At 39.3% G+C, this 26598-nt stretch overlaps 1 protein-coding gene across 9 annotated transcripts in view; it reads right to left on the bottom strand.

Moving 5' to 3' along the window:
- The window catches only part of Syx1A (Syntaxin 1A), a 339980-nt gene that overhangs the window by 127920 nt on the left and 185462 nt on the right, over positions 1 to 26598 (bottom strand). For 7 of the 9 annotated variants that reach the window (XR_011716756.1, XM_071693838.1, XM_071693836.1 and 4 more), the window contains exons 4-7: positions 25410 to 25484; positions 24123 to 24305; positions 23193 to 23266; positions 22391 to 22528 (exon numbers count right to left, since the gene is read on the bottom strand). Coding sequence is in view for 8 of the 9 variants with exons in the window: in XM_071693838.1 (XP_071549939.1) it covers positions 22391 to 22528; positions 23193 to 23266; positions 24123 to 24305; positions 25410 to 25484 (470 nt within the window). In the remaining variant the exon portion in view is untranslated. The other 2 variants (XM_071693844.1, XM_071693843.1) reach the window with 2 other exon arrangements.

Here is a 26598-nt window from a genome sequence, read left to right as displayed (position 1 = left end):
CATTCTTTCGTCTGTTTCCTTGCACTACCTCGCAAACGCGGGAGACAGCGACAAAGCAAAAAAAAAAAAAAAAATTTATATTGAAAGAGAAGAGAGAGGCATTTGGAAGATTTTTGCAGGGAAAAAATGCAATTGAGTGGGAGATGTATAAAAGAAAGAGACAGGAGGTCAAGAGAAAGGTGTAAGAGGTGAAAAAGAGGGCAAATGAGAGTTGGGGTGAGAGAGTATCATTAAATTTTAGGGAGAATAAAAAGATGTTCTGGAAGGAGGTAAATAAAGTGAGTAAGACAAGGAAGCAAATGGGAACTTCAGTGAAGGGCACAAATGGGGAGGTGATAACAAGTAGTGGTGATGTGAGAAGGAGATGGAGTGAGTATTTTGAAGGTTTGTTGAATGTATTTGATGATAGAGTGGCAGATATAGGGTGTTTTGGTCGAGGTGGTGTGCATAGTGAGAGGGTTAGGGAAAATGATTTGGTAAACAGAGAAGAGGTAGTAAAAGCTTTGCGGAAGATGAAAGCCGGCAAGGCAGCAGGTTTGGATGGTATTGCAGTGGAATTTATTAAAAAAGGGGGTGACTGTATTATTGACTGGTTGGTAAGGTTATTTAATGTATGTATGACTCATGGTGAGGTGCCTGAGGATTGGCAGAATGCGTGCACAGTGCCATTGTACAAAGGCAAAGGGGATAAGAGTGAGTGCTCAAATTACAGAGGTATAAGTTTGTTGAGTATTCCTGGTAAATTATATGGGAGGGTATTGATTGGGAGGGTGAAGGCATGTACAGAGCATCAGATTGGGGAAGAGCAGTGTGGTTTCAGAAGTGGTAGAGGATGTGTGGATCAGGTGTTTGCTTTGAAGAATGTATGTGAGAAATACTTAGAAAAGCAAATGGATTTGTATGTAGCATTTATGGATCTGGAGAAGGCATATGATAGAGTTGATAGAGATGCTCTGTGGAAGGTATTAAGAATATATGGTGTGGGAGGCAAGTTGTCAGAAGCAGTGAAAAGTTTTTATCGAGAATGTAAGGCATGTGTACGTGTAGGAAGAGAGGAAAGTGATTGGTTCTCAGTGAATGTAGGTTTGCGGCAGGGGTGTGTGATGTCTCCATGGTTGTTTAATTTGTTTATGGATGGGGTTGTTAGGGAGGTGAATGCAAGAGTTTTTGGAAAAAGGGGCAAGTATGAAGTCTGTTGTGGATGAGAGAGCTTGGGAAGTGAGTCAGTTGTTGTTCGCTGATGATACAGCGCTGGTGGCTGATTCATGTGAGAAACTGCAGAAGCTGGTGACTGAGTTTGGTAAAGTGTGTGAAAGAAGAAAGTTAAGAGTAAATGTGAATAAGAGCAAGGTTATTAGGTACAGTAGGGTTGAGGGTCAAGTCAATTGGGAGGTAAGTTTGAATGGAGAAAAACTGGAGGAAGTAAAGTGTTTTAGATATCTGGGAGTGGATCTGGCAGCAGATGGAACCATGGAAGCGGAAGTGGATCATAGGGTGGGGGAGGGGGCGAAAATCCTGGGAGCCTTGAAGAATGTGTGGAAGTCGAGAACATTATCTCGGAAAGCAAAAATGGGTATGTTTGAAGGAATAGTGGTTCCAACAATGTTGTATGGTTGCAAGGCGTGGGCTATGGATAGAGTTGTGCGCAGGAGGATGGATGTGCTGGAAATGAGATGTTTGAGGACAATGTGTGGTGTGAGGTGGTTTGATCGAGTAAGTAACGTAAGGGTAAGAGAGATGTGTGGAAATAAAAAGAGCGTGGTCGAGAGAGCAGAAGAGGGTGTTTTGAAATGGTTTAGTCACATGGAGAGAATGAATGAGGAAATATTGACAAAGAGGATATGTGTGTCAGAGGTGGAGGGAACGAGAAGTGGGAGACCAAACTGGAGGTGGAAAGATAGAGTGAAAATGATTTGAGTGATCGGGGCCTGAACATGCAGGAGGATGAAAGGCATGCAAGGAATAGAGTGAATTGGAACGATGTGGTATACTGGGGTTGATGTGCTGTCAATTGATTGAACCAGGGCATGTGAAGCATCTGGGGTAAACCATGGAAAGTTTTGTGGGGACTGGATGTGGAAAGGGAGCTGTGGTTTCGGTGCATCATTTATGACAGCTAGAGATTGAGTGTGAATGAATGTGGCCTTTAATGTCTTTTCCTAGTGCTACCTTGTGCACATGCAGGGGGAGGGAGTTGTCATTTCATGTGTAGCAGGGTGGTGACGGGAATGAATAAGGGCAGACAGTATGAATTAGGTACATGTGTATATATGTATATGTCTGTGTGTGTATATATAGGTATACATTGAGATATATAGGTATGTATGTGTGCGTGTGTGGACGTGTATGTATATACATGTGTATGTGGGTGGGTTGGGCCATTCTTTCGTCTGTTTCCTTGCGCTACCTTGCTAACGCGGGAGACAGCGATAAAGTATAATAATAAATAAATAAATAAATATTATCCCTGGGGATTGGGAAGAAAGAACACTTCCCATGTATTCCCTGCATGTTGTAAAAGGCGACTACAAGGGAAGGTAGCGGGAGACTGAAAATCCTCCGCTCTCATTTTTAATTTTCCAAAAAAAGGAACAGAGGAGGGAGCCAAGTGAGGATATTCCCTCAAAGGCTCAGTCTTCTGTTCTTAATGCTTCCTCGCTAATGCAGGAAGTACATATGTGTCAGAGGTGTAGGGAACGAGGAGAAATGGGAGACCAAATTGGAGGTGGAAGGATGGAGTGAAAAAGATTTTGAGCAATTAGGGCCTAAGCATACAGGAGGGTGAAAAGCATGCAAGGAATACAGTGAATTGGAACGATATGGTACCAGGGTTGACATGCTGTCAATGGACTGAATCAGGGCATGTAAAGCATCTGGGGTAAACCATGGAAAGTTTTGTGGGGCCTGGATGTGGAAAGGGAGCTGTGGTTTCGGTGCATTATACATGACAGCTAGAGACTGAGTGTGAACGAATGTACCCTTTGTTGTCTTCTCCTAGCACTACCTCATGCACGCACAGGGGGAGGGAGGGTGCCATTTCATGTGTGGTGGGGTTGCAACGGGAATGGATGAAGTGGAGAAAATGTCAGAACTGGAGAGAACAAGGTGAATGGGGAGGCCAGATATGAGATGGGAGAATGGAATGAAAAAGATTTTAAGTGAACGAGGCCCGAATATGCAGAAGGGTGAAAAGTGTGCAAGGGATAGAGTTAATTGGAATGATATGGTATACTGGGGTCAACAAGCTGTTAGTTTAAAAAACTAGGGCATGTGAATTATCTAGGGTAAACCACGGATAGATCAGTCAAGCCTGGTTATGTATAGGGAGCTGTGGTTTTGGTGAATTACACATGACTAGAAAATGGTTATGAGCAGAGTAGATGTGACCTTTCTTTGTCTGTTCCTGGCACTAGCTCATTAACATGGGAAATGGTAATGAAGTTTGAAAATATATATATACATATTTTTTCATACACATTCACCATTTCCCACGTTAGCAAGGTAGCATCAAGAACAGAAGACAGAGCCTTAGAGGTAAAATCCTCACTTGGCCCCCTTCCCTGCTCCTTCTTATGGAAAAGTAAATACTTAGAAAAACAGATGGAGTTACATGTGACATTCATGGATCTGGAGATGGCATGTGACAGGGTTGATAAAGATGCTTTGTGGAAGGTCTAAAGAATATATAGTGTGGAAGGTAAGCTGCTAGAAGCAGTGAGAAGTCTTTATCAGGGTGTAGGGCATATGACCTTTCCTCACTCATTTTCTTCTTTTGTCCAAACCATTTCAGTGCACCCTCTTCTGCTCTCTCAACAACTCTTTATTACCACAAATCTCTTAAACCCTTTCCACATATCTCTTACCTTTCATTGCTTACATGTTCATACCACCTCACACCATGCACTGTCCTTAAAAATTTCATTTCCAACACATTCACCCTCTAGTGCACAGCCTTATCTATAGCCCAAGCCTTACAGATATTTACTATTGTTGGAACTACTATTCCTTCAAATATACCCAATTTTTGCCCTCTCAGATAATGTTTTCACTTTCCACACATTCTAGTGCTCCTGAATGTTCGCCCCCTCCCTAACCCAATGACTCACTTCCACTTCCATGCTTCCATTTGCTGCCACATCTACTCCCAGATATCTAAAGCACTTCACTTCCTCCACTTTTCTTCCATTCAAACTTACATCCCAACTAACTTGTCCCTCAACCCTGCTGAACCAAATAACCTTGCTTTTATTCACCTTCACTTTCAATTTCCTTCTTTCACACACTCTTCTACGTTTTCTCACTCCAATCTGCCACCAGTGCTGTATCATCAACAAAGAACAACTGAATCACTTCCAAGGTCCTCTGATCTCCTATAGACTGCATACCCACTTCTCTCTCCAAGAATCTCACATTCACCTCCCTCACTACCCCATCCATAAATGAATAAAACAACCATAGTGACATCAGACACCTGCCGCTGACCAACCTTCTTGTGGAACCATTCGCTCTCATCTCTTCCCACTCATTTGTATGCCTTACACCCTTCATAAAAACTTCTCTGCCTCTAGCAGCATTCCTCCCAGATTGTATATTCTTGAGACCTTCCACAAGGCATCTCTATCAACCCTATCACATGCTTTCTCCACATCCATAACTGCCCATACAAATACATGTTTCTCTGAGTACTTCTCTGACGCATTATTCAAAGCAAACATCTGATCCACACATCCTCTACCACTCCTCAATCTGAAATTCTGAGCATGCCACCACCTCCTCAATCACCAATCTCCCACACATTGTTCCTCTCCAATCTGAAATTCTATGCATGCCACCATCCTCTCAATCATCAATCTCCCATACAACTTACCAGGTATGCTCAACAAACTTATACCTCTGTATGTAGTTTGAACCCCTCACTTTTGTCACCCTAGCCTCTCTACAACAGCAATATACAGGCATTCCACCTATGCTTAGGAACCTTACCATGGCAGAGTCACTCACAGTCGCTTCATCTTTAAAACAAACTCTACAATATAGTTCCCTAAGCCGCATTTCTTCCTCCAACCCTTGTCAACCTTTTCGTTCATGACCTCCCATTACCACTAGTTAACCAAAAATAATTTGGACATGAAAAAAATCCTCACCATAATATTTATCTGCTCCACTCTATGCCACATGTGCGTAGTCTGCCATCCTCCCACAAGCAAATATAGCAAAGCTGCAAACCACATAAAATAGTGCACAACGAACAATTGTTGGCTTCCTTGCAACCACAAACACTCAGTAACTTCAAAACAAAACAAAGATCCTCCCAATATAGTTCCTCTTCAACATGCTCAGCACATAATTCTGTGCAAAAGCAATGGACCTCTCATATTCAAGCTACTCTAAAAATAACCATCAATTTCCAAGTAGAAAAAAAAAATCTTACTCTTGCCTCACACTTCAGTAACCTCTACTCACAGACTGCCCCATCCCCAACAAATATAACTAAAAAAACACACACCCACCAAAATAAGCTGTTAAACACTAAACAAATGACTGCCTCATTTATTCTCCAAACTACTAGACTTACACCTATCAGAAACCACAATCCCTAAACAAACACAAATCACATTCTCCCACTGATGCTCTGGATATCACACATCACTGCAACACTACAAATTCCATTTCAACAAGATGAAACTGCCATAAATAAGACACCAAGCACTTACTACTCATTTGCCCTGCACTTTCTGCACATGCATGTGCACACATCACAATGCTTTATGACCTGTAGTCCCAACCAGTGGATGTGACCAGTTTCCTCAGTGCTGCAGGAACCACATAAGGACAGAGGGACTCCTGGGGCATGAAGGCAAGGTACAGTATGTATATATATATATAAAGAAATATATATATATATATATATATATATATATAAATATATATATATATATATATATATATATATATATATATATATATATATAAAGAAAAAATACATCAATACATTTATAATAACGAAATTAGATATGTACCAATCACTGAAATTTGGTCTATCATTCAATATTTTAACTGGTATCGTTCATGTTATCAGTATCATTACTAAATCATTTTGCTTTATATATATATATATATATATATATATATATATATATATATATATATATATATATATATATATATATATATAATCACACACACACACACACACACACACACACACACACACACACACACACACACACATATATATATATATATATATATTTATATATATATATATATATATATATATATATATATATATATATATATATATATATATATATATATACATACACACACACACACATACATAAGGGGGACTTTTAATGAGGGGAGAAGATAGATGCCGAGTCAAAATAAACCAATTATTTTGCAATATTATGAAACTCTGGGGGGTGCTAACAGGGGGTTGGGCATCAGTATCCAATTCCTAGACACACTGAATTAACATTTCAACTGTAAATAAAGACATTTATAAAGAAAACTGAAAAACAATTATATTCAAAATTTCTGATTCCTTGCTGAGTGACACCATACCTACTACAGCAAAATACTAATATATGATATTGACAAACCAATAGAGGTAGAATACTTGTCATCTTTAAAGTATTTTCATTAGCACATTAATGCTACATTGTCAGTCAACAATGAATCTAGTCTGTTAGTTTTTCTTTAACACAAACAGCCATATACTAAGAATCATCTCAGCTTACAGTCTCATTATCTAAATGATAGAAATAAAAATTTATACTAAAAAATATATAGGGTCATAGAGAACATATCTACTTCAAACACTTGTAATTTGCTGAGATGAATCTTGCAGTAAGTATTGTTTTTTCTGACATCAAAGACAACAACACAGGACTGAAGACAACTCAGCTGAGTGTGAAATAAAGCAGCAAGAGGCCGATCACAGATTCACTAGGGGGAAAGATGCTTTTCAACCTGCCAATTCTCTGGGACCGCCGAAAATAATAGCCGGTTTGTTTAACTGGTCAAGGCAGAACTCGGTTGACATTATGTGTAACTGGCTCAACAAAATTTGCCAATCTGGTTCAAGCCAATCACATCCAGAATCTTCTCCCTATCACCCTTTTCAGTTACATAATTTATAACTTGAAAAGCATGTTCAAAAATTTAAGTTATAAGGCTGAGGACACTTAATTCTGCAATTATGAATTAGTGCAAACCTAAGATTATCAAATTCTATTACATACTGTAACAACCAGGAAACTGATACAGTACTATATACTGGAATACTGCAACTCTCACCTAAACATAAAATACACAATACAAAAGGTAACAGATGTCCAGTAAATGTACTAAATGTCCCTACCATTCAGCAGTGTATGAACAAAAACAGTTATCCAAAATCCATTAATAGTTAACAGACTCATAAATATAGTTATCAAGGAAGTGGTGTGCATATAATACTTGTATGAAATGTATTCATGGTAAATCAGATCATAATTGGAATGTGCAGCTGTAGTGTGGAACCAAAGCTCAAACAAAATTTGATTAAAAGACTGAAAAACATATCAAACTGTGTATTTGGAGTTAAAGAGAGATTACACTACATTCCTGAATACTCTCATTTCTGTGACCCTATGGAAATTCATTAACCAAAATCAAGATTCACATCGTATGTGTCAGACAGTCAGTCACTTAGAAATAAAAAATCATCTGTCTGTTTAGCTATCAATATTATCATTATTTTTTCTTTCTTTCTTTCAAACTATTCGCCATTTCCCGCGTTAGCAAGGTAGCGTTTAGAACAGAGGACTGGGCCTTTGAGGGAATTATTTTTTCTATTCCTACTATAAATGTTACTGTTATCATTATTATCATTATCATTATGATTATAATAACTATCACCAACACTATTACTAGTTCTATTATCATTATTATAATCATTAGTATCACTAACATCATTATTATCATGATTAATCATGCATTATTAACATTACTGCCCATACTATTAATATTCATCCTTATTTTAATAATAAACAAACCCAGGAACCTTTTTATGGGGTCTTCTATTTTTAAGACTGCACTCCATATACATTCATCGAAACATATGCTTTCCCCATTTAAGAGACATACAATCACAAATAGATGAACAAAAGACTCATTTGCAGGCACCCACTCTATGGGTGTCATGTACAATGCACTGAAACCTGATCCTACCATCCACAACCAAGTCCTAAAAAACATTCCATGATCTATTTTTGCTGCATCATATGCCTTGTCTCAGTTTACTGACAGTACATCTCCCCTGTAAATTACATTGATCCAACTAATTCTATCTCTTGCAAGCTCTGACTATACTGAATACTTTGACATCAATATCCCAAAGCATCCTTCAATCCATCCTTTTATCTATTTCTTGGTCTTCTGATCCTGTAGTTTCTTAAACTTCTAACATGAAGGTCCTCTTGATCAATCTTTCATCACACACACTCTTCATAGGACAGTACTAATTCAGCACACCACGGTCAATGGTCTCAATCAGACTGTGCCTATCACATCTCTCTCTTACAATGTCATGCCATACATATCTACATACTTCACACCTCTTATTGTCCTCTATCATTTTGTTTCTAACTCATTCTCCCACTTATATTCTTTTGCATTTAGGATCCAACACTCATGTGCATCGAACATTATGTGGACTAATATAACTTAAAACACACCCATCTTTTTCCAAAAAGACAATGACTTCTCCTTCAAGAGACAAAAACTAATATATACTTATTTATCTACTTCATGCCCAAGGAGTCCCTTCCCTCTTTATGAAACCTCCTAAAAACTCACGAAGCTGGCCATGTCCACCAGGCAGGGCCATAAGTCATAAATTTGGGTGATGTGTGTGTATCTAAGAAAGGAAACTGCAGGGCATCTGAATAGTGAGCACTCGGTCCTCAGGTTCAGTCCACTGACAGCACATCAACTCCTGTATACACCATCATTCCATTCACTCTATCCCATGCACATTTCAACATCCTCACATTTCAACATCCTGTGTTCAGGCACTGATCATTCATCTCCAATTTGGTCTCCCCCTTCTTCTTGTCCCCTCCAATTCTGACATATATAACCTCTCTGTCAACTTTTCCTCCACAATCTGATGCTCTGTACATGGCTTCACCCTCTAAATATGTAAACTTTAGGCTAACCTCAGTGAATCGTCATAGCATGTGGTCATCCCACACCTCATTCACGCATTGAGATATTACGGATTAAGTATATTCTCTTAAACTTGCTTAGTTAGTAGTGAATAAAATATCAGATTGCAAGACTAACAGATATGACACAGTGTTTAAATTCTTTAATAGTTTGTATCAACATCATAACATTAAGTTAGCAGTAAGAGTTTAAGTGTTAAACTCAAAAGACCTGGCATCATCCCTACACAGGAAATGGCAAATATGTATGAAAAAATATACCTATTTATGTATTATACTTGATTGCCATTTCCCATGTCAGCAGGTAGCATTAGGAAACAGATGAAGTACGGCCCATCCACTCACACACACACACACACACACAAACACACACACACACACACACACACACACACACACCCTTACGTTACTTACTCGATCAAACCACCTCACACCACATATATATATATATATATATATATATATATATATATTTTTTTTTTTTGCTTTGTCGCTGTCTCCCGCGTTTGCGAGGTAGCGCAAGGAAACAGACGAAAGAAATGGCCCAACCCACCCCCATACACATGTACATACATACATCCACACACGCAAATATACATACCTACACAGCTTTCCATGGTTTACCCCAGACGCTTCAAAAGCCCTGATTCAATCCATTGACAGCACGTCAACCCCGGTATACCACATCGATCCAATTCACTCTATTCCTTGCCCTCCTTTCACCCTCCTGCATGTTCAGGCCCCGATCACACAAAATCTTTTTCACTCCATCTTTCCACCTCCAATTTGGTCTCCCACTTCTCCTCGTTCCCCCCACCTCCGACACATATATCCCCTTGGTCAATCTTTCCTCACTCATTCTCTCCATGTGCCCAAACCATTTCAAAACACCCTCTTCTGCTCTCTCAACCACGCTCTTTTTATTTCCACACATCTCTCTTACCCTTACGTTACTTACTCGATCAAACCACCTCACACCACACAAACATACCCATTTTTGCTTTCCGAGATAATGTTCTCGACTTCCACACATTCTTCAAGGCTCCCAGAATTTTCGCCCCCTCCCCCACCCTATGATCCACTTCCACTTCCATGGTTCCATCCGCTGCCAGATCCACTCCCAGATATCTAAAACACTTTACTTCCTCCAGTTTTTCTCCATTCAAACTTACCTCCCAATTGACTTGACCCTCAACCCTACTGTACCTAATAACCTTGCTCTTATTCACATTTACTCTTAACTTTCTTCTTTCACACACTTTACCAAACTCAGTCACCAGCTTCTGCAGTTTCTCACATGAATCAGCCACCAGCGCTGTATCATCAGCGAACAACAACTGACTCACTTCCCAAGCTCTCTCATCCCCAACAGACTTCATACTTGCCCCTCTTTCCAAAACTCTTGCATTCACCTCCCTAACAACCCCATCCATAAACAAATTAAACGACCATGGAGACATCACACACCCCTAACGCAAACCTACATTCACTGAGAACCAATCACTTTCCTCTCTTCCTACACGTACACATGCCTTACATCCTCGATAAAAACTTTTCACTGCTTCTAACAACTTGCCTCCCACACCATATATTCTTAATACCTTCCACAGAGCATCTCTATCAACTCTGTCATATGCCTTCTCCAGATCCATAAATGCTACATACAAATCCATTTGCTTTTCTAAGTATTTCTCACAAACATTCTTCAAAGCAAACACCTGATCCACATATCCTCTACCACTTCTGAAACCACACTACATTACTTACTCGATCAAACCACCTCACACCACACATTGTCCTCAAACATCTCATTTCCAGCACATCCATCCTCCTGCGCACAACTCTATCCATAGCCCACGCCTCGCAACCATACAACATTGTTGGAACCACTATTCCTTCAAATATACCCATTTTTGCTTTCCGAGATAATGTTCTCGACTTCCACACATTCTTCAAGGCCCCCAGGATTTTCGCCCCCTCCCCCACCCTATGATCCACTTCCGCTTCCATGGTTCCATCCGCTGCCAGATCCACTCCCAGATATCTAAAACACTTCACTTCCTCCAGTTTTTCTCCATTCAAACTCACCTCCCAATTGACTTGACCCTCAACCCTACTGTACCTAATAACCTTGCTCTTATTCACATTTACTCTTAACTTTCTTCTTCCACACACTTTTCCAAACTCAGTCACCAGCTTCTGCAGTTTCTCACATGAATCAGCCACCAGCGCTGTATCATCAGCGAACAACAACTGACTCACTTCCCAAGCTCTCTCATCCACAACAGACTTCATACTTGCCCCTCTTTCCAAAACTCTTGCATTTACCTCCCTAACAACCCCATCCATAAACAAATTAAACAACCATGGAGACATCACACACCCCTGCCGCAAACCTACATTCACTGAGAACCAATCACTTTCCTCTCTTCCTACACGTACACATGCCTTACATCCTCGATAAAAACTTTTCACTGCTTCTAACAACTTGCCTCCCACACCATATATTCTTAATACCTTCCACAGAGCATCTCTATCAACTCTATCATATGCCTTCTCCAGATCCATAAATGCTACATACAAATCCATTTGCTTTTCTAAGTATTTCTCACATACATTCTTCAAAGCAAACACCTGATCCACACATCCTCTACCACTTCTGAAACCACACTGCTCTTCCCCAATCTGATGCTCTGTACATGCCTTCACCCTCTCAATCAATACCCTCCCATATAATTTACCAGGAATACTCAACAAACTTATACCTCTGTAATTTGAGCACTCACTCTTATCCCCTTTGCCTTTGTACAATGGCACTATGCACGCATTCCGCCAATCCTCAGGCACCTCACCATGAGTCATACATACATTAAATAACCTTACCAACCAGTCAACAATACAGTCACCCCCTTTTTTAATAAATTCCACTGCAATACCATCCAAACCTGCTGCCTTGCCGGCTTTCATCTTCCGCAAAGCTTTCACTACCTCTTCTCTGTTTACCAAATCATTTTCCCTAACCCTCTCACTTTGCACACCACCTCGACCAAAACACCCTATATCTGCCACTCTATCATCAAACACATTCAACAAACCTTCAAAATACTCACTCCATCTCCTTCTCACATCACCACTACTTGTTATCACCTCCCCATTTGCGCCCTTCACTGAAGTTCCCATTTGCTCCCTTGTCTTACGCACTTTATTTACCTCCTTCCAGAACATCTTTTTATTCTCCCTAAAATTTAATGATACTCTCTCACCCCAACTCTCATTTGCCCTTTTTTCACCTCTTGCACCTTTCTCTTGACCTCCTGTCTCTTTCTTTTATACATCTCCCACTCAATTGCATTTTTTCCCTGCAAAAATCGTCCAAATGCCTCTCTCTTCTCTTTCACTAATACTCTTACTTCTTCATCCCACCACTCACTACCCTTTCTAATCAACCCACCTCCCACTCTTCTCATGCCACAAGCATCTTTTGCGCAATCCATCACTGATTCCCTAAATACATCCCATTCCTCCCCCACTCCCCTTACTTCCACTGTTCTCACCTTTTTCCATTCTGTACTCAGTCTCTCCTGGTACTTCCTCACACAGGTCTCTTTCTCAAGCTCACTTACTCTCACCACCCTCTTCACCCCAACATTCACTCTTCTTTTCTGAAAACCCATACAAATCTTCACCTTAGCCTCCACAAGATAATGATCAGACATCCCTCCAGTTGCACCTCTCAGCACATTAACATCCAAAAGTCTCTCTTTCGCACGCCTGTCAATTAACACGTAATCCAATAACGCTCTCTGGCCATCTCTCCTACTTACATAAGTATATATATATATATATATATACATATGAAAAATGTAAGAAATAATTTAGAAAACTGAAACTTCTAGCTTGAAATGAAATGAAAAATGAATGTCACATAATGGTTCAACCTCTGGCTATGGAAAAGGGAAATGTATAATTTATTTACACAAACGTCAATAGTAGTTTTCATGAATTTAACCACTGTATCATACTGCATGGTCCACTTCTCTTATCATGAAACTGGAATATTGGCTTATGATGTTTCTCAATTGTCTTCATTACACAAAGTACAACCATATCTTGGTTACATGAGGGTAGGTAGTTGGTCATCCGCCATAATAAAGCCTTGACAGACCAAAAGTTTATCTGGACCTCAACTTTTCCAGTACATTCATGAAAAACACCTTTTTGCTTTCCATCTCTATCACTTTGAGGAAAGATTGACCAAGAGGATATATGTGTCGGAGGTGGAGGGAACGAGGAGAAGTGGGAGACCAAATTGGAGGTGGAAAGATGGAGTGAAAAAGATTTTGAGTGATCGGGGCCTGAACATGCAGGAGGGTGAAAGGCGGGCAAGGAATAGAGTGATTTGGACACATATATCCTCTGGTCAATCTTTTCTCACTCATTCTCTCCATGTGCTTAAACCATTTCAAAACACCCTCTTCTGCTCTCTCAACCACGCTCTTTTCATTTCCACACATCTCTCTTACCCTTACATACTTACTCGATCAAACCACCTCACACCACATATTGTCCTCAAACACCTCATTTCCAGCACATCCACCCTCCTGCGCACAACTCTATCCACAGCCCACGCCTCGCAACCATACAACATTGTTGGAACCACTATTCCTTCAAACATACCCATTTTTGCTTTCCGAGATAATGTTCTCGACTTCCAAACATTCTTCAAGGCTCCCAGGTTTTTCGCCCCCTTCCCCACCCTATGATTCACTTCCGCTTCCATGGTTCCATCCGCTGCCAGATCCACTCCCAGATATCTAAAACACTTTACTTCCTCCAGTTTTTCTCCATTCAAACTCACCTCCCAATTGACTTGACCCTCAACCCTACTGTACCTAATAACCTTGCTCTTATTCACATTTACTCTTAACTTTCTTCTTTCACACACTTTACCAAACTCAGTCACCAGCTTCTGCAGTTTCTCACATGAATCAGCCACCAGCGCTGTATCATCAGCGAACAACAACTGACTCACTTCCCAAGCTCTCTCATCCCCAACAGACTGCATACTTGCCCCTCTTTCCAAAACTCTTGCATTCACCTCCCTAACAACTCCATCCATAAACAAATTAAACAACCATGGAGACATCACACACCCTGCCGCAAACCTACATTCACTGAGAACCAATCACTTAGTACCTTCCACAGAGCATCTCTATCAACTCTATCATATGCCTTCTCCAGATCCATAAATGCTACATACAAATTATTTTTTTTTTATTATACTTTGTCGCTGTCTCCCGCGTTTGCGAGGTAGCGCAAGGAAACAGAGGAAAGAAATGGCCCAACCCCCCCCCATACACATGTATATACATACGTCCACACACGCAAATATACATACCTACACAGCTTTCCATGGTTTACCCCAGACGCTTCACATGCCTTGATTCAATCCACTGACAGCACGTCAACCCCGGTATACCACATCGCTCCAATTCACTCTATTCCTTGCCCTCCTTTCACCCTCCTGCATGTTCAGGCCCCGATCACACAAAATCTTTTTCACTCCATCTTTCCACCTCCAATTTGGTCTCCTCTTCTCCTCGTTCCCTCCACCTCCGACACATATATCCTCTTGGTCAATCTTTCCTCACTCATTATCTCCATGTGCCCAAACCACTTCAAAACACCCTCTTCTGCTCTCTCAACCACGCTCTTTTTATTTCCACACATCTCTCTTACCCTTACATTACTCACTCGATCAAACCACCTCACACCACACATTGTCTCAAACATCTCATTTCCAGCACATCCATCCTCCTGCGCACAACTCTATCCATAGCCCACGCCTCGCAACCATACAACATTGTTGGAACCACTATTCCTTCAAATATACCCATTTTTGCTTTCCGAGATAATGTTCTCGACTTCCACACATTCTTCAAGGCCCCCAGGATTTTCGCCCCCTCCCCCACCCTATGATCCACTTCCGCTTCCATGGTTCCATCCGCTGCCAGATCCACTCCCAGATATCTAAAACACTTCACTTCCTCCAGTTTTTCTCCATTCAAACTCACCTCCCAATTGACTTGACCCTCAACCCTACTGTACCTAATAACCTTGCTCTTATTCACATTTACTCTTAACTTTCTTCTTCCACACACTTTTCCAAACTCAGTCACCAGCTTCTGCAGTTTCTCACATGAATCAGCCACCAGCGCTGTATCATCAGCGAACAACAACTGACTCACTTCCCAAGCTCTCTCATCCACAACAGACTTCATACTTGCCCCTCTTTCCAAAACTCTTGCATTTACCTCCCTAACAACCCCATCCATAAACAAATTAAACAACCATGGAGACATCACACACCCCTGCCGCAAACCTACATTCACTGAGAACCAATCACTTTCCTCTCTTCCTACACGTACACATGCCTTACATCCTCGATAAAAACTTTTCACTGCTTCTAACAACTTGCCTCCCACACCATATATTCTTAATACCTTCCACAGAGCATCTCTATCAACTCTATCATATGCCTTCTCCAGATCCATAAATGCTACATACAAATCCATTTGCTTTTCTAAGTATTTCTCACATACATTCTTCAAAGCAAACACCTGATCCACACATCCTCTACCACTTCTGAAACCACACTGCTCTTCCCCAATCTGATGCTCTGTACATGCCTTCACCCTCTCAATCAATACCCTCCCATATAATTTACCAGGAATACTCAACAAACTTATACCTCTGTAATTTGAGCACTCACTCTTATCCCCTTTGCCTTTGTACAATGGCACTATGCACGCATTCCGCCAATCCTCAGGCACCTCACCATGAGTCATACATACATTAAATAACCTTACCAACCAGTCAACAATACAGTCACCCCCTTTTTTAATAAATTCCACTGCAATACCATCCAAACCTGCTGCCTTGCCGGCTTTCATCTTCCGCAAAGCTTTCACTACCTCTTCTCTGTTTACCAAATCATTTTCCCTAACCCTCTCACTTTGCACACCACCTCGACCAAAACACCCTATATCTGCCACTCTATCATCAAACACATTCAACAAACCTTCAAAATACTCACTCCATCTCCTTCTCACATCACCACTACTTGTTATCACCTCCCCATTTGCGCCCTTCACTGAAGTTCCCATTTGCTCCCTTGTCTTACGCACTTTATTTACCTCCTTCCAGAACATCTTTTTATTCTCCCTAAAATTTAATGATACTCTCTCACCCCAACTCTCATTTGCCCTTTTTTCACCTCTTGCACCTTTCTCTTGACCTCCTGTCTCTTTCTTTTATACATCTCCCACTCAATTGCATTTTTTCCCTGCAAAAATCGTCCAAATGCCTCTCTCTTCTCTTTCACTAATACTCTTACTTCTTCATCCCACCACTCACTACCCTTTCTAATCAACCCACCTCCCACTCTTCTCATGCCACAAGCATCTTTTGCGCAATCCATCACTGATTCCCTAAATACATCCCATTCCTCCCCCACTCCCCTTACTTCCACTGTTCTCACCTTTTTCCATTCTGTACTCAGTCTCTCCTGGTACTTCCTCACACAGGTCTCTTTCTCAAGCTCACTTACTCTCACCACCCTCTTCACCCCAACATTCACTCTTCTTTTCTGAAAACCCATACAAATCTTCACCTTAGCCTCCACAAGATAATGATCAGACATCCCTCCAGTTGCACCTCTCAGCACATTAACATCCAAAAGTCTCTCTTTCGCACGCCTGTCAATTAACACGTAATCCAATAACGCTCTCTGGCCATCTCTCCTACTTACATAAGTATATATATATATATATATATACATATGAAAAATGTAAGAAATAATTTAGAAAACTGAAACTTCTAGCTTGAAATGAAATGAAAAATGAATGTCACATAATGGTTCAACCTCTGGCTATGGAAAAGGGAAATGTATAATTTATTTACACAAACGTCAATAGTAGTTTTCATGAATTTAACCACTGTATCATACTGCATGGTCCACTTCTCTTATCATGAAACTGGAATATTGGCTTATGATGTTTCTCAATTGTCTTCATTACACAAAGTACAACCATATCTTGGTTACATGAGGGTAGGTAGTTGGTCATCCGCCATAATAAAGCCTTGACAGACCAAAAGTTTATCTGGACCTCAACTTTTCCAGTACATTCATGAAAAACACCTTTTTGCTTTCCATCTCTATCACTTTGAGGAAAGATTGACCAAGAGGATATATGTGTCGGAGGTGGAGGGAACGAGGAGAAGTGGGAGACCAAATTGGAGGTGGAAAGATGGAGTGAAAAAGATTTTGAGTGATCGGGGCCTGAACATGCAGGAGGGTGAAAGGCGGGCAAGGAATAGAGTGATTTGGACACATATATCCTCTGGTCAATCTTTTCTCACTCATTCTCTCCATGTGCTTAAACCATTTCAAAACACCCTCTTCTGCTCTCTCAACCACGCTCTTTTCATTTCCACACATCTCTCTTACCCTTACATTACTTACTCGATCAAACCACCTCACACCACATATTGTCCTCAAACACCTCATTTCCAGCACATCCACCCTCCTGCGCACAACTCTATCCACAGCCCACGCCTCGCAACCATACAACATTGTTGGAACCACTATTCCTTCAAACATACCCATTTTTGCTTTCCGAGATAATGTTCTCGACTTCCAAACATTCTTCAAGGCTCCCAGGTTTTTCGCCCCCTTCCCCACCCTATGATTCACTTCCGCTTCCATGGTTCCATCCGCTGCCAGATCCACTCCCAGATATCTAAAACACTTTACTTCCTCCAGTTTTTCTCCATTCAAACTCACCTCCCAATTGACTTGACCCTCAACCCTACTGTACCTAATAACCTTGCTCTTATTCACATTTACTCTTAACTTTCTTCTTTCACACACTTTACCAAACTCAGTCACCAGCTTCTGCAGTTTCTCACATGAATCAGCCACCAGCGCTGTATCATCAGCGAACAACAACTGACTCACTTCCCAAGCTCTCTCATCCCCAACAGACTGCATACTTGCCCCTCTTTCCAAAACTCTTGCATTCACCTCCCTAACAACTCCATCCATAAACAAATTAAACAACCATGGAGACATCACACACCCCTGCCGCAAACCTACATTCACTGAGAACCAATCACTTAGTACCTTCCACAGAGCATCTCTATCAACTCTATCATATGCCTTCTCCAGATCCATAAATGCTACATACAAATTATTTTTTTTCTTATTATACTTTGTCGCTGTCTCCCGCGTTTGCGAGGTAGCGCAAGGAAACAGACGAAAGAAATGGCCCAACCCCCCCCCCATACACATGTATATACATACGTCCACACACGCAAATATACATACCTACACAGCTTTCCATGGTTTACCCCAGACGCTTCACATGCCTTGATTCAATCCACTGACAGCACGTCAACCCCGGTATACCACATCGCTCCAATTCACTCTATTCCTTGCCCTCCTTTCACCCTCCTGCATGTTCAGGCCCCGATCACACAAAATCTTTTTCACTCCATCTTTCCACCTCCAATTTGGTCTCCCTCTTCTCCTCGTTCCCTCCACCTCCGACACATATATCCTCTTGGTCAATCTTTCCTCACTCATTATCTCCATGTGCCCAAACCACTTCAAAACACCCTCTTCTGCTCTCTCAACCACGCTCTTTTTATTTCCACACATCTCTCTTACCCTTACATTACTCACTCGATCAAACCACCTCACACCACACATTGTACTCAAACATCTCATTTCCAGCACATCCATCCTCCTGCGCACAACTCTATCCATAGCCCACGCCTCGCAACCATACAACATTGTTGGAACCACTATTCCTTCAAACATATCAATTTTTGCTTTCCAAGATAATGTTCTCGACTTCCACACATTCTTCAAGGCCCCCAGAATTTTCGCCCCCTCCCCCACCCTATGATCCACTTCCGCTTCCATGGTTCCATCCGCTGCCAGATCCACTCCCAGATATCTAAAACACTTCACTTCCTCCAGTTTTTCTCCATTCAAACTCACCCCCCAATTGACTTGACCCTCAACCCTACTGTACCTAATAACCTTGCTCTCATTCACATTTACTCTTAACTTTCTTCTTCCACACACTTTACCAAACTCAGTCACCAGCTTCTGCAGTTTCTCACATGAATCAGCCACCAGCGCTGTATCATCAGCGAACAACAACTGACTCACTTCCCAAGCTCTCTCATCCCCAACAGACTTCATACTTGCCCCTCTTTCCAAAACTCTTGCATTTACCTCCCTAACAACCCCATCCATAAACAAATTAAACAACCATGGAGACATCACACACCCCTGCCGCAAACCTACATTCACTGAGAACCAATCACTTTCCTCTCTTCCTACACGTACACATGCCTTACATCCTCGATAAAAACTTTTCACTGCTTCTAACAACTTTCCTCCCACACCATATATTCTTAATACCTTCTACAGAGCATCTCTATCAACTCTATCATATGCCTTCTCCAGATCCATAAATGCTACATACAAATCCATTTGCTTTTCTAAGTATTTCTCACATACATTCTTCAAAGCAAACACCTGATCCACACATCCTCTACCACTTCTGAAACCACACTGCTCTTCCCCAATCTGATGCTCTGTACATGCCTTCACCCTCTCAATCAATACCCTCCCATATAATTTACCAGGATACTCAACAAACTTATACCTCTGTAATTTGAGCACTCACTCTTATCCCCTTTGCCTTTGTACAATGGCACTATGCACGCATTCCGCCAATCCTCAGGCACCTCACCATGAGTCATACATACATTAAATAACCTTACTAACCAGTCAACAATACAGTCACCCCCTTTTTTAATAAATTCCACTGCAATACCATCCAAACCTGCTGCCTTGCCGGCTTTCATCTTCCACAAAGCTTTCACTACCTCTTCTCTGTTTACCAAATCATTTTCCCTAACCCTCTCACTTTGCACACCACCTCGACCAAAACACCCTATATCTGCCACTCTATCATCAAACACATTCAACAAACCTTCAAAATACTCACTCCATCTCCTTCTCACATCACCACTACTTGTTATCACCTCCCCATTTGCGCCCTTCACTGAAGTTCCCATTTGCTCCCTTGTCTTACGCACTTTATTTACCTCCTTCCAGAACATCTTTTTATTCTCCCTAAAATTTAATGATACTCTCTCACCCCAACTCTCATTTGCCCTTTTTTTTACCTCTTGCACCTTTCTCTTGACCTCCTGTCTCTTTCTTTTATACATCTCCCACTCAATTGCATTTTTTCCCTGCAAAAATCGTCCAAATGCTACATACAAATATATATATATATAGGCATTACCAGACTCTACCTGCGTGTGATTATGCTGAGGGTGAAAAATTATCATCAACAAAGTTGTATCATTGACACTGAATGATGTGGATTACCATCTCATCAATGAAATTCTTACTCCAAAGGAGTCCATAATTTCCCTTCTCATTCTTGAAGTGCGCTAGTGCAGGCTTTTTTTTTTTTTTTTTTTTAAAGGGGTTATGGCTACAATGAAAAAATGAAGGGCATACAATTATGAAATCAGAGTATATATACAAACATAATTTCAGCTCTGCAATTGAATTTAATAATCATTTAAACAAAACAATCTGATTTCAATCAAAGGAAAATTGCTGTGACTTGAGAGATGGTGGCCCTTATCCCTTCTCTGGGCAAAACAATGATAGGGGGTAGTCTTAAAGCTGTAAAAGCTTCATATATGGGGTCCTGGAGTTGTATAACAACTATAAACATACATATGTAAAATTCTCTCTCTTCTCTAGCAAGTCTGCTTGTTACAAATCTTGGAAGCATTTTTTTTCAAACATGTTCCTGCAAAAAACAGGTTAGAAGGGCTTCAAGTATAGTACTGTGCTTGGAACATTTCCCAAAATCTATAGAACAATGAATATCAACATAGACAAGTTATTTTGTACTTGATTTCATAGACACTGTCTTTCATGTAGCAGTCGTTCAATCTTTCTTTCAATACCAATCAAACATCTGACACTTTAAGAGAAAAGCCTTCAATTTTTCTTAGTACAGAGACCTATTTTAGGAATGAAACCTGACAAACCATAAAAATTTGATGCATCTAAATGTCACACACCTAAAACTTCTCTATCACCAACAAAACTATCTCAAAGTACACATGTATGGATGTTGGATTTGTTAAACTGCCTTATGAGCATTCTAACAATTTGTTCGATTAAAAAAAGTAGATTTTCTTTAAAGGACATCCTTTACCTTCTTTGTGACCATGTTTACCTATCTTTCAAAAGAGCTTTCATCATTTTCTTGAACAGTATCATAAGATTTAAAACATTTGCAATATTCCATATTAGCAGTAGTACTGTAACTAGGTTCATTCAACTATTCACTTTAATTTTTGATCTGACTCACAACTGAACATCTACCCATACATAACATACACTGTTCTGTTTCAACAAATATTTACTAATCAATGTCACCACATTCTGAAAATAAAGTTTGCAGACATATGAGAGTAGCCATAAGCAGAGTTCAGAAACGTAAAAAAAAATGTAAGTAATAACTTTAACTTTTACTGCATTTTCCACATAATACAAAATCTACTTTGATGAAAATGTTATACTTTATTGAATTATACTGCAGTAGCACGATAAAAAGAATATTCCTTTCATCACTTTCATCTGTTACATGAAACAGTACTTCATAATAGGGAATATTACACTTAAGGTGCTGACAAAAATAATCATTAATCTGTAGGATGTAATTACATTAATGCAGAGGGAATCATAGGTTTGATACTAAAAAGGCATTTAGACAGTAATAGTCATACACAAAAATTTGTAAATATTTTCTTGCTGCACTCTAATTACTTTCAAAAGTTTTGAAAATCCAGTGTGAAATAACAACATTTCCATAACTGGCTGCATTAGTACAGTATGTATACTAAGATGTCAAAAACTAATGATTCCCATTGTATTTCTGTATATATTTTTTAAAGATTATCAAAAAAATATTATTGCCCTGTATATTTGATATTACAAATCAAAGAGCTCTACTTTCCTTGAAAACCTTAAAAGCAATACAGGGATATAGTTTTGTACTCACCTGACTCTCTACCAGCATGGCCATATCCATAAACATGTCATGGAGTTCTCTGATGGAGGTTTCCAACTTGATGATGTCTGCATGTCGAGCCTCAATGTCTGCTAGTGTCTGTTTTGCCTGCTGCGTCTCCATGATGATCTAACAACAAATTATTCTGGGTCATTTATGTTCCTAAAAGATTATCTGTACGATACAGTAAAACATAAAAGATTATCTGTATGATACAGTAAAACATAATCAAAATAATACTGTACAGGTTAAAACACTAGAGAGAACTAATTTCCAGTGCATCCAACCATACTGCAGTAACATGTAGGTAACTGCCAAGTTCAACACAGAAAAAAGACATGTAAACAAGAAGACAGAGAGTACAAAACTTAAGAAACTATAAAATCAATGTGTTAAATGAAATTCCATTTTATAATGGTAAATGCAAAGCTGAGGAAAAAATTCAGACTTGTACAAATGATAAAGTGGTGTGGAATCATCTGATTGTTGCACTCATAATGACACATACAAAGGCATGTTTAAGACACTGGCTATGGGATGAAAGAGCATGTAAGTGAAGCTGTAGAAACCTTATGTCCCCTGATCCACCTCATTAAATTGGGAACAATCTAATTATTATACACACACATTATCATAAATAAAATGTGAAATTTTTCAAAATGAAGAAATCAACTTAAAGCATTTTACAGCTTCATTAAGCAGTCTGACAGAAAAAGACAAGGCAAAGCATGGAAAATATCTTGTGACTTTGGTGACAATGAAGATGCAATGATAATGAACTTAATATATTTACCCCTTGTGTGAAAACAGCTGGGTTGCCCTGCTCCAACATATCCTCCAACTCATCACTAGTTGTGGTTCTCCCAGCTGCAGGTACCAATGTGGCAAGGGAGATACGAAGGAAGCAGAGAAGAGAGACAAATGATAAATACTGGAGTTTTAAGGAAACAAGGAATATATGAAGACAATATAGAATACAAAAATATACCATAGATGATAAAATACAAAGTGAACTATCATTCCCACAAATAAAATCATATGAACCATAATCAATTTCTAATATCATAGATCTCAATCATCCTAACACACAACAACCAAACCCATTAAGTATTTGGAAATTTTCTGAAACGCAAAACATTTCACTGGCAACAGAGTGTAGTTCCCATATTCTACAAATTTTTCATCAATTACTACAGTTACAATTCAGAAAAAAAATCTGTACTGTATTATGAGGTAAAAAAGAAATTCATTACTAAAACATATTCTGTACTGTTATCTCCTAAATAAATGAGCCTAACAGCAAAATCTTAATGAAAATAATTCTATGCAGTTTAATGTATCTCCTATTATCTAATTGCAGGATGTTTGTATTTGACCTTTAAAATACATGTTTATTCAGGTTAAAGTTTTGACCTTCCTAATAAAAGTAAAGTTATAACAAAGACTGTGAAACTCTCAAACCTCATAAATGACATTTCCAAGGTCTTAACAAGGGAGAAACTGTGCTGTTATCATTTACAACTGCTTCAAAATTACATGCAAGCACTCCACATAAAAATTACAAGTGAATAATTTACTGCACAGTGAACAACAATAATTACTTGTTGGAATGGATATCTTAATTTGAGCTATTGAAATATGCTAACAAAAAGTTACTGAGATAACAATATGGCTTAAGTAATTAATCTAATATGCTAGTCTTTTCTTTAACAATGTTACTTACTAATTTCAAGTTGCCTCTGTATCCTGCCCTTGCAGCGTTCACGGTAGTCAGTTTGTGTGCGATTGTACTCTGTCATCACTTCAACAAATTTACGACTCAGAGTGGAATGTTGAGTTTTCTTTATCCTTAAATCTGCACTCGCCTTACTAACATGTTCTTCTGACTCAATATTTTGCTCAATTACTGCAAAACAAAATAAAAAATTTCAGAAAATAGGATATCAGTCTTATTCATTATCTTTAAAAATCATGCTAAGGTCATCCTTGTTACCTCTGCATATGACACACTGGAAAAATAACACAGGGCTAAGTTGCAAAACAAAAAAAACCTATGTGTCAAGTGTTACCAAATTCTAGCTGGTATGGGCTCTCTAGGCCACACAGTGCTCACTCCTGCAAGGCTGTTTGTGACAGTGGAAGAGAGCAAAAACTCTAGACTATTGTGGCAAGAGCAGACATACAAACATTTCAAACAAAAAACTTAAAGTATTCATGTAAGTAAGGAGGCACAAATAGTGTCAGTCATGGAATTTAAGCAAATTATCAATTCTTTTCTTAAATGTATATATTGTACTGCTTTCAATTACTCCAATTGGTGTAACATTCTATAATTCAACAACCCTCTTGAAGAGACATTACTTCACCTTAACTGAAATAAAACATTTTGCCAACAGCTTGGATCCATTACTGTGAGGGAAATCAGATGAATCTATTCTTAAGTAGCTGTTAGACTGAGATTATCAAAGCCGATGATAATTTTGAATATCTGTATTTTGAATACCTGTATGGATCTTGACCAATAAGGGCTCATTTTCCAGATGGAACTTTTCCATATGTGGTGAAGATATGTGCAGATACACCTGACAAGCTACTTGAAATATTCAAGATGTTGCTGGAAAAAAGTAAAGTGCCATGGGGATGGAGTAGGGCAACTGCCAAATCTATCCACAAGAAAGGAAATTGGGAGGAAATGCTGAATTACAGACCAGTCTCCCTTATAAGAATGGTCTGTAAGGTACTAGAAAAGATTTTCAAAAAAGAAATAGACAATTTCCTGTAGCACTGAAACTACAAAAATGATGAGACAACATAGTTTTAGGGAAAGTAGGTCATGCATAATGAATTTACTGGAAATGTTTACCAGCTACTTAAATGCCGGACAATAAACTTTTCTTGTGCTCATGTCTCATCTCTGATACAAAGGGAATCTAATGAAAAGGAATGAGGATATATTGACTAAGAAGAAACTCAACATTCATAGAGGGGATAAAGAGCACAGCAAACCCACCTTTGAGTTTGGCTCTGACTCTGTTGGCTGTCTTCTTGATGTCTGTCATCATTTCATCCAAGTCCTGTTTCACTTCTGTAACAAACAGGGCAGTTAGCTGTAGATTAGCACAACTCAAACATTTTAGTCTATAAAGTATTTCTTAAAACCTTTCCATACAAAAGTTGAATTTCACAGGTAAAAGTACTCAAAACAGTAGCAAATCTCTTTGAAGCAAATCATGAAAAGCAGCAGTGAAGGGCATAAAACACATTTATAAAGAATTTTTCTTTTCAGTCATTGCACTTCAGTTATCATGATAAGACTCTGATAATTGAAAACAAGCAAGATTCTGAAATAATTTCAAAATATACAAAGATCATAGCATATCTCTACAGCACACTTATTTTCATCTTGCAATGTACTTCAAGAATGATTATAATCTTTGTCTACCAAAACAGTTCTATAAAGATCTCACAATTACCTACTTTATCCTGAAGACAAATTTTACAGCAGCAAAATACACATGCAATAAGTAGTATCTATGATACTGTGTAAAAATTATAATGAAAGTGTGATACTATGTTTTAGCATACATAAACTTATTACAGTCAAACCCCATAATTGTTCAGAGAACATTTCACGTGACATCCGAAAATTAGGGTACAAATTCATGGCACAAAACTAACATTTGTAACAGTGACAGATCTGAAGACTTTTTTTTTTCAAATATTATTCCACTGATCTATCTATATTTCTGATGCCCATTCTCTCTGGGAACTCCCTCATGGGATTGCCAGGCAAGAGTTACCATAAATGGTGAATTCCAGAGCTGTTTCTTAGCCTTCAGTGCCTCACAATTAAAAGGCTCCTGGAAGATGGCAACTAAGTGCAGTGTTTCCAAAGGCTCTTAACTGATATTCTGACTGACTACTTCCCCATGTGTCTGCCTAATGTTTATGCCTAATGTTCCAATCTACCACTTTTACCTAATGCTGCTGCCTAATGTTCCTATCTACTACTTCTACATTATGTCTCTACCAAAAGCTCCGGCCTAATGTATCCTACCTCATACTTCTAACTAATGCTCCTGCCTAATATTCCCACTTACTACTATCTATTGCTCCTCATTCTTTTCAATTTATATGGAAATATTCAAGTAGTGTATGGTTTTTCAGTTATAATGCTTTTATAATGGTATCAAGGAAAA

The sequence above is a fragment of the Panulirus ornatus genome, chromosome 56, assembly GCF_036320965.1.
Source record: "Panulirus ornatus isolate Po-2019 chromosome 56, ASM3632096v1, whole genome shotgun sequence".
In the NCBI taxonomy this organism is placed as follows: Eukaryota; Metazoa; Arthropoda; class Malacostraca; order Decapoda; family Palinuridae; genus Panulirus; species Panulirus ornatus.
Note: the sequence above shows the minus strand (reverse complement) of the source record. Positions and strands in the feature narration are given on the sequence as shown.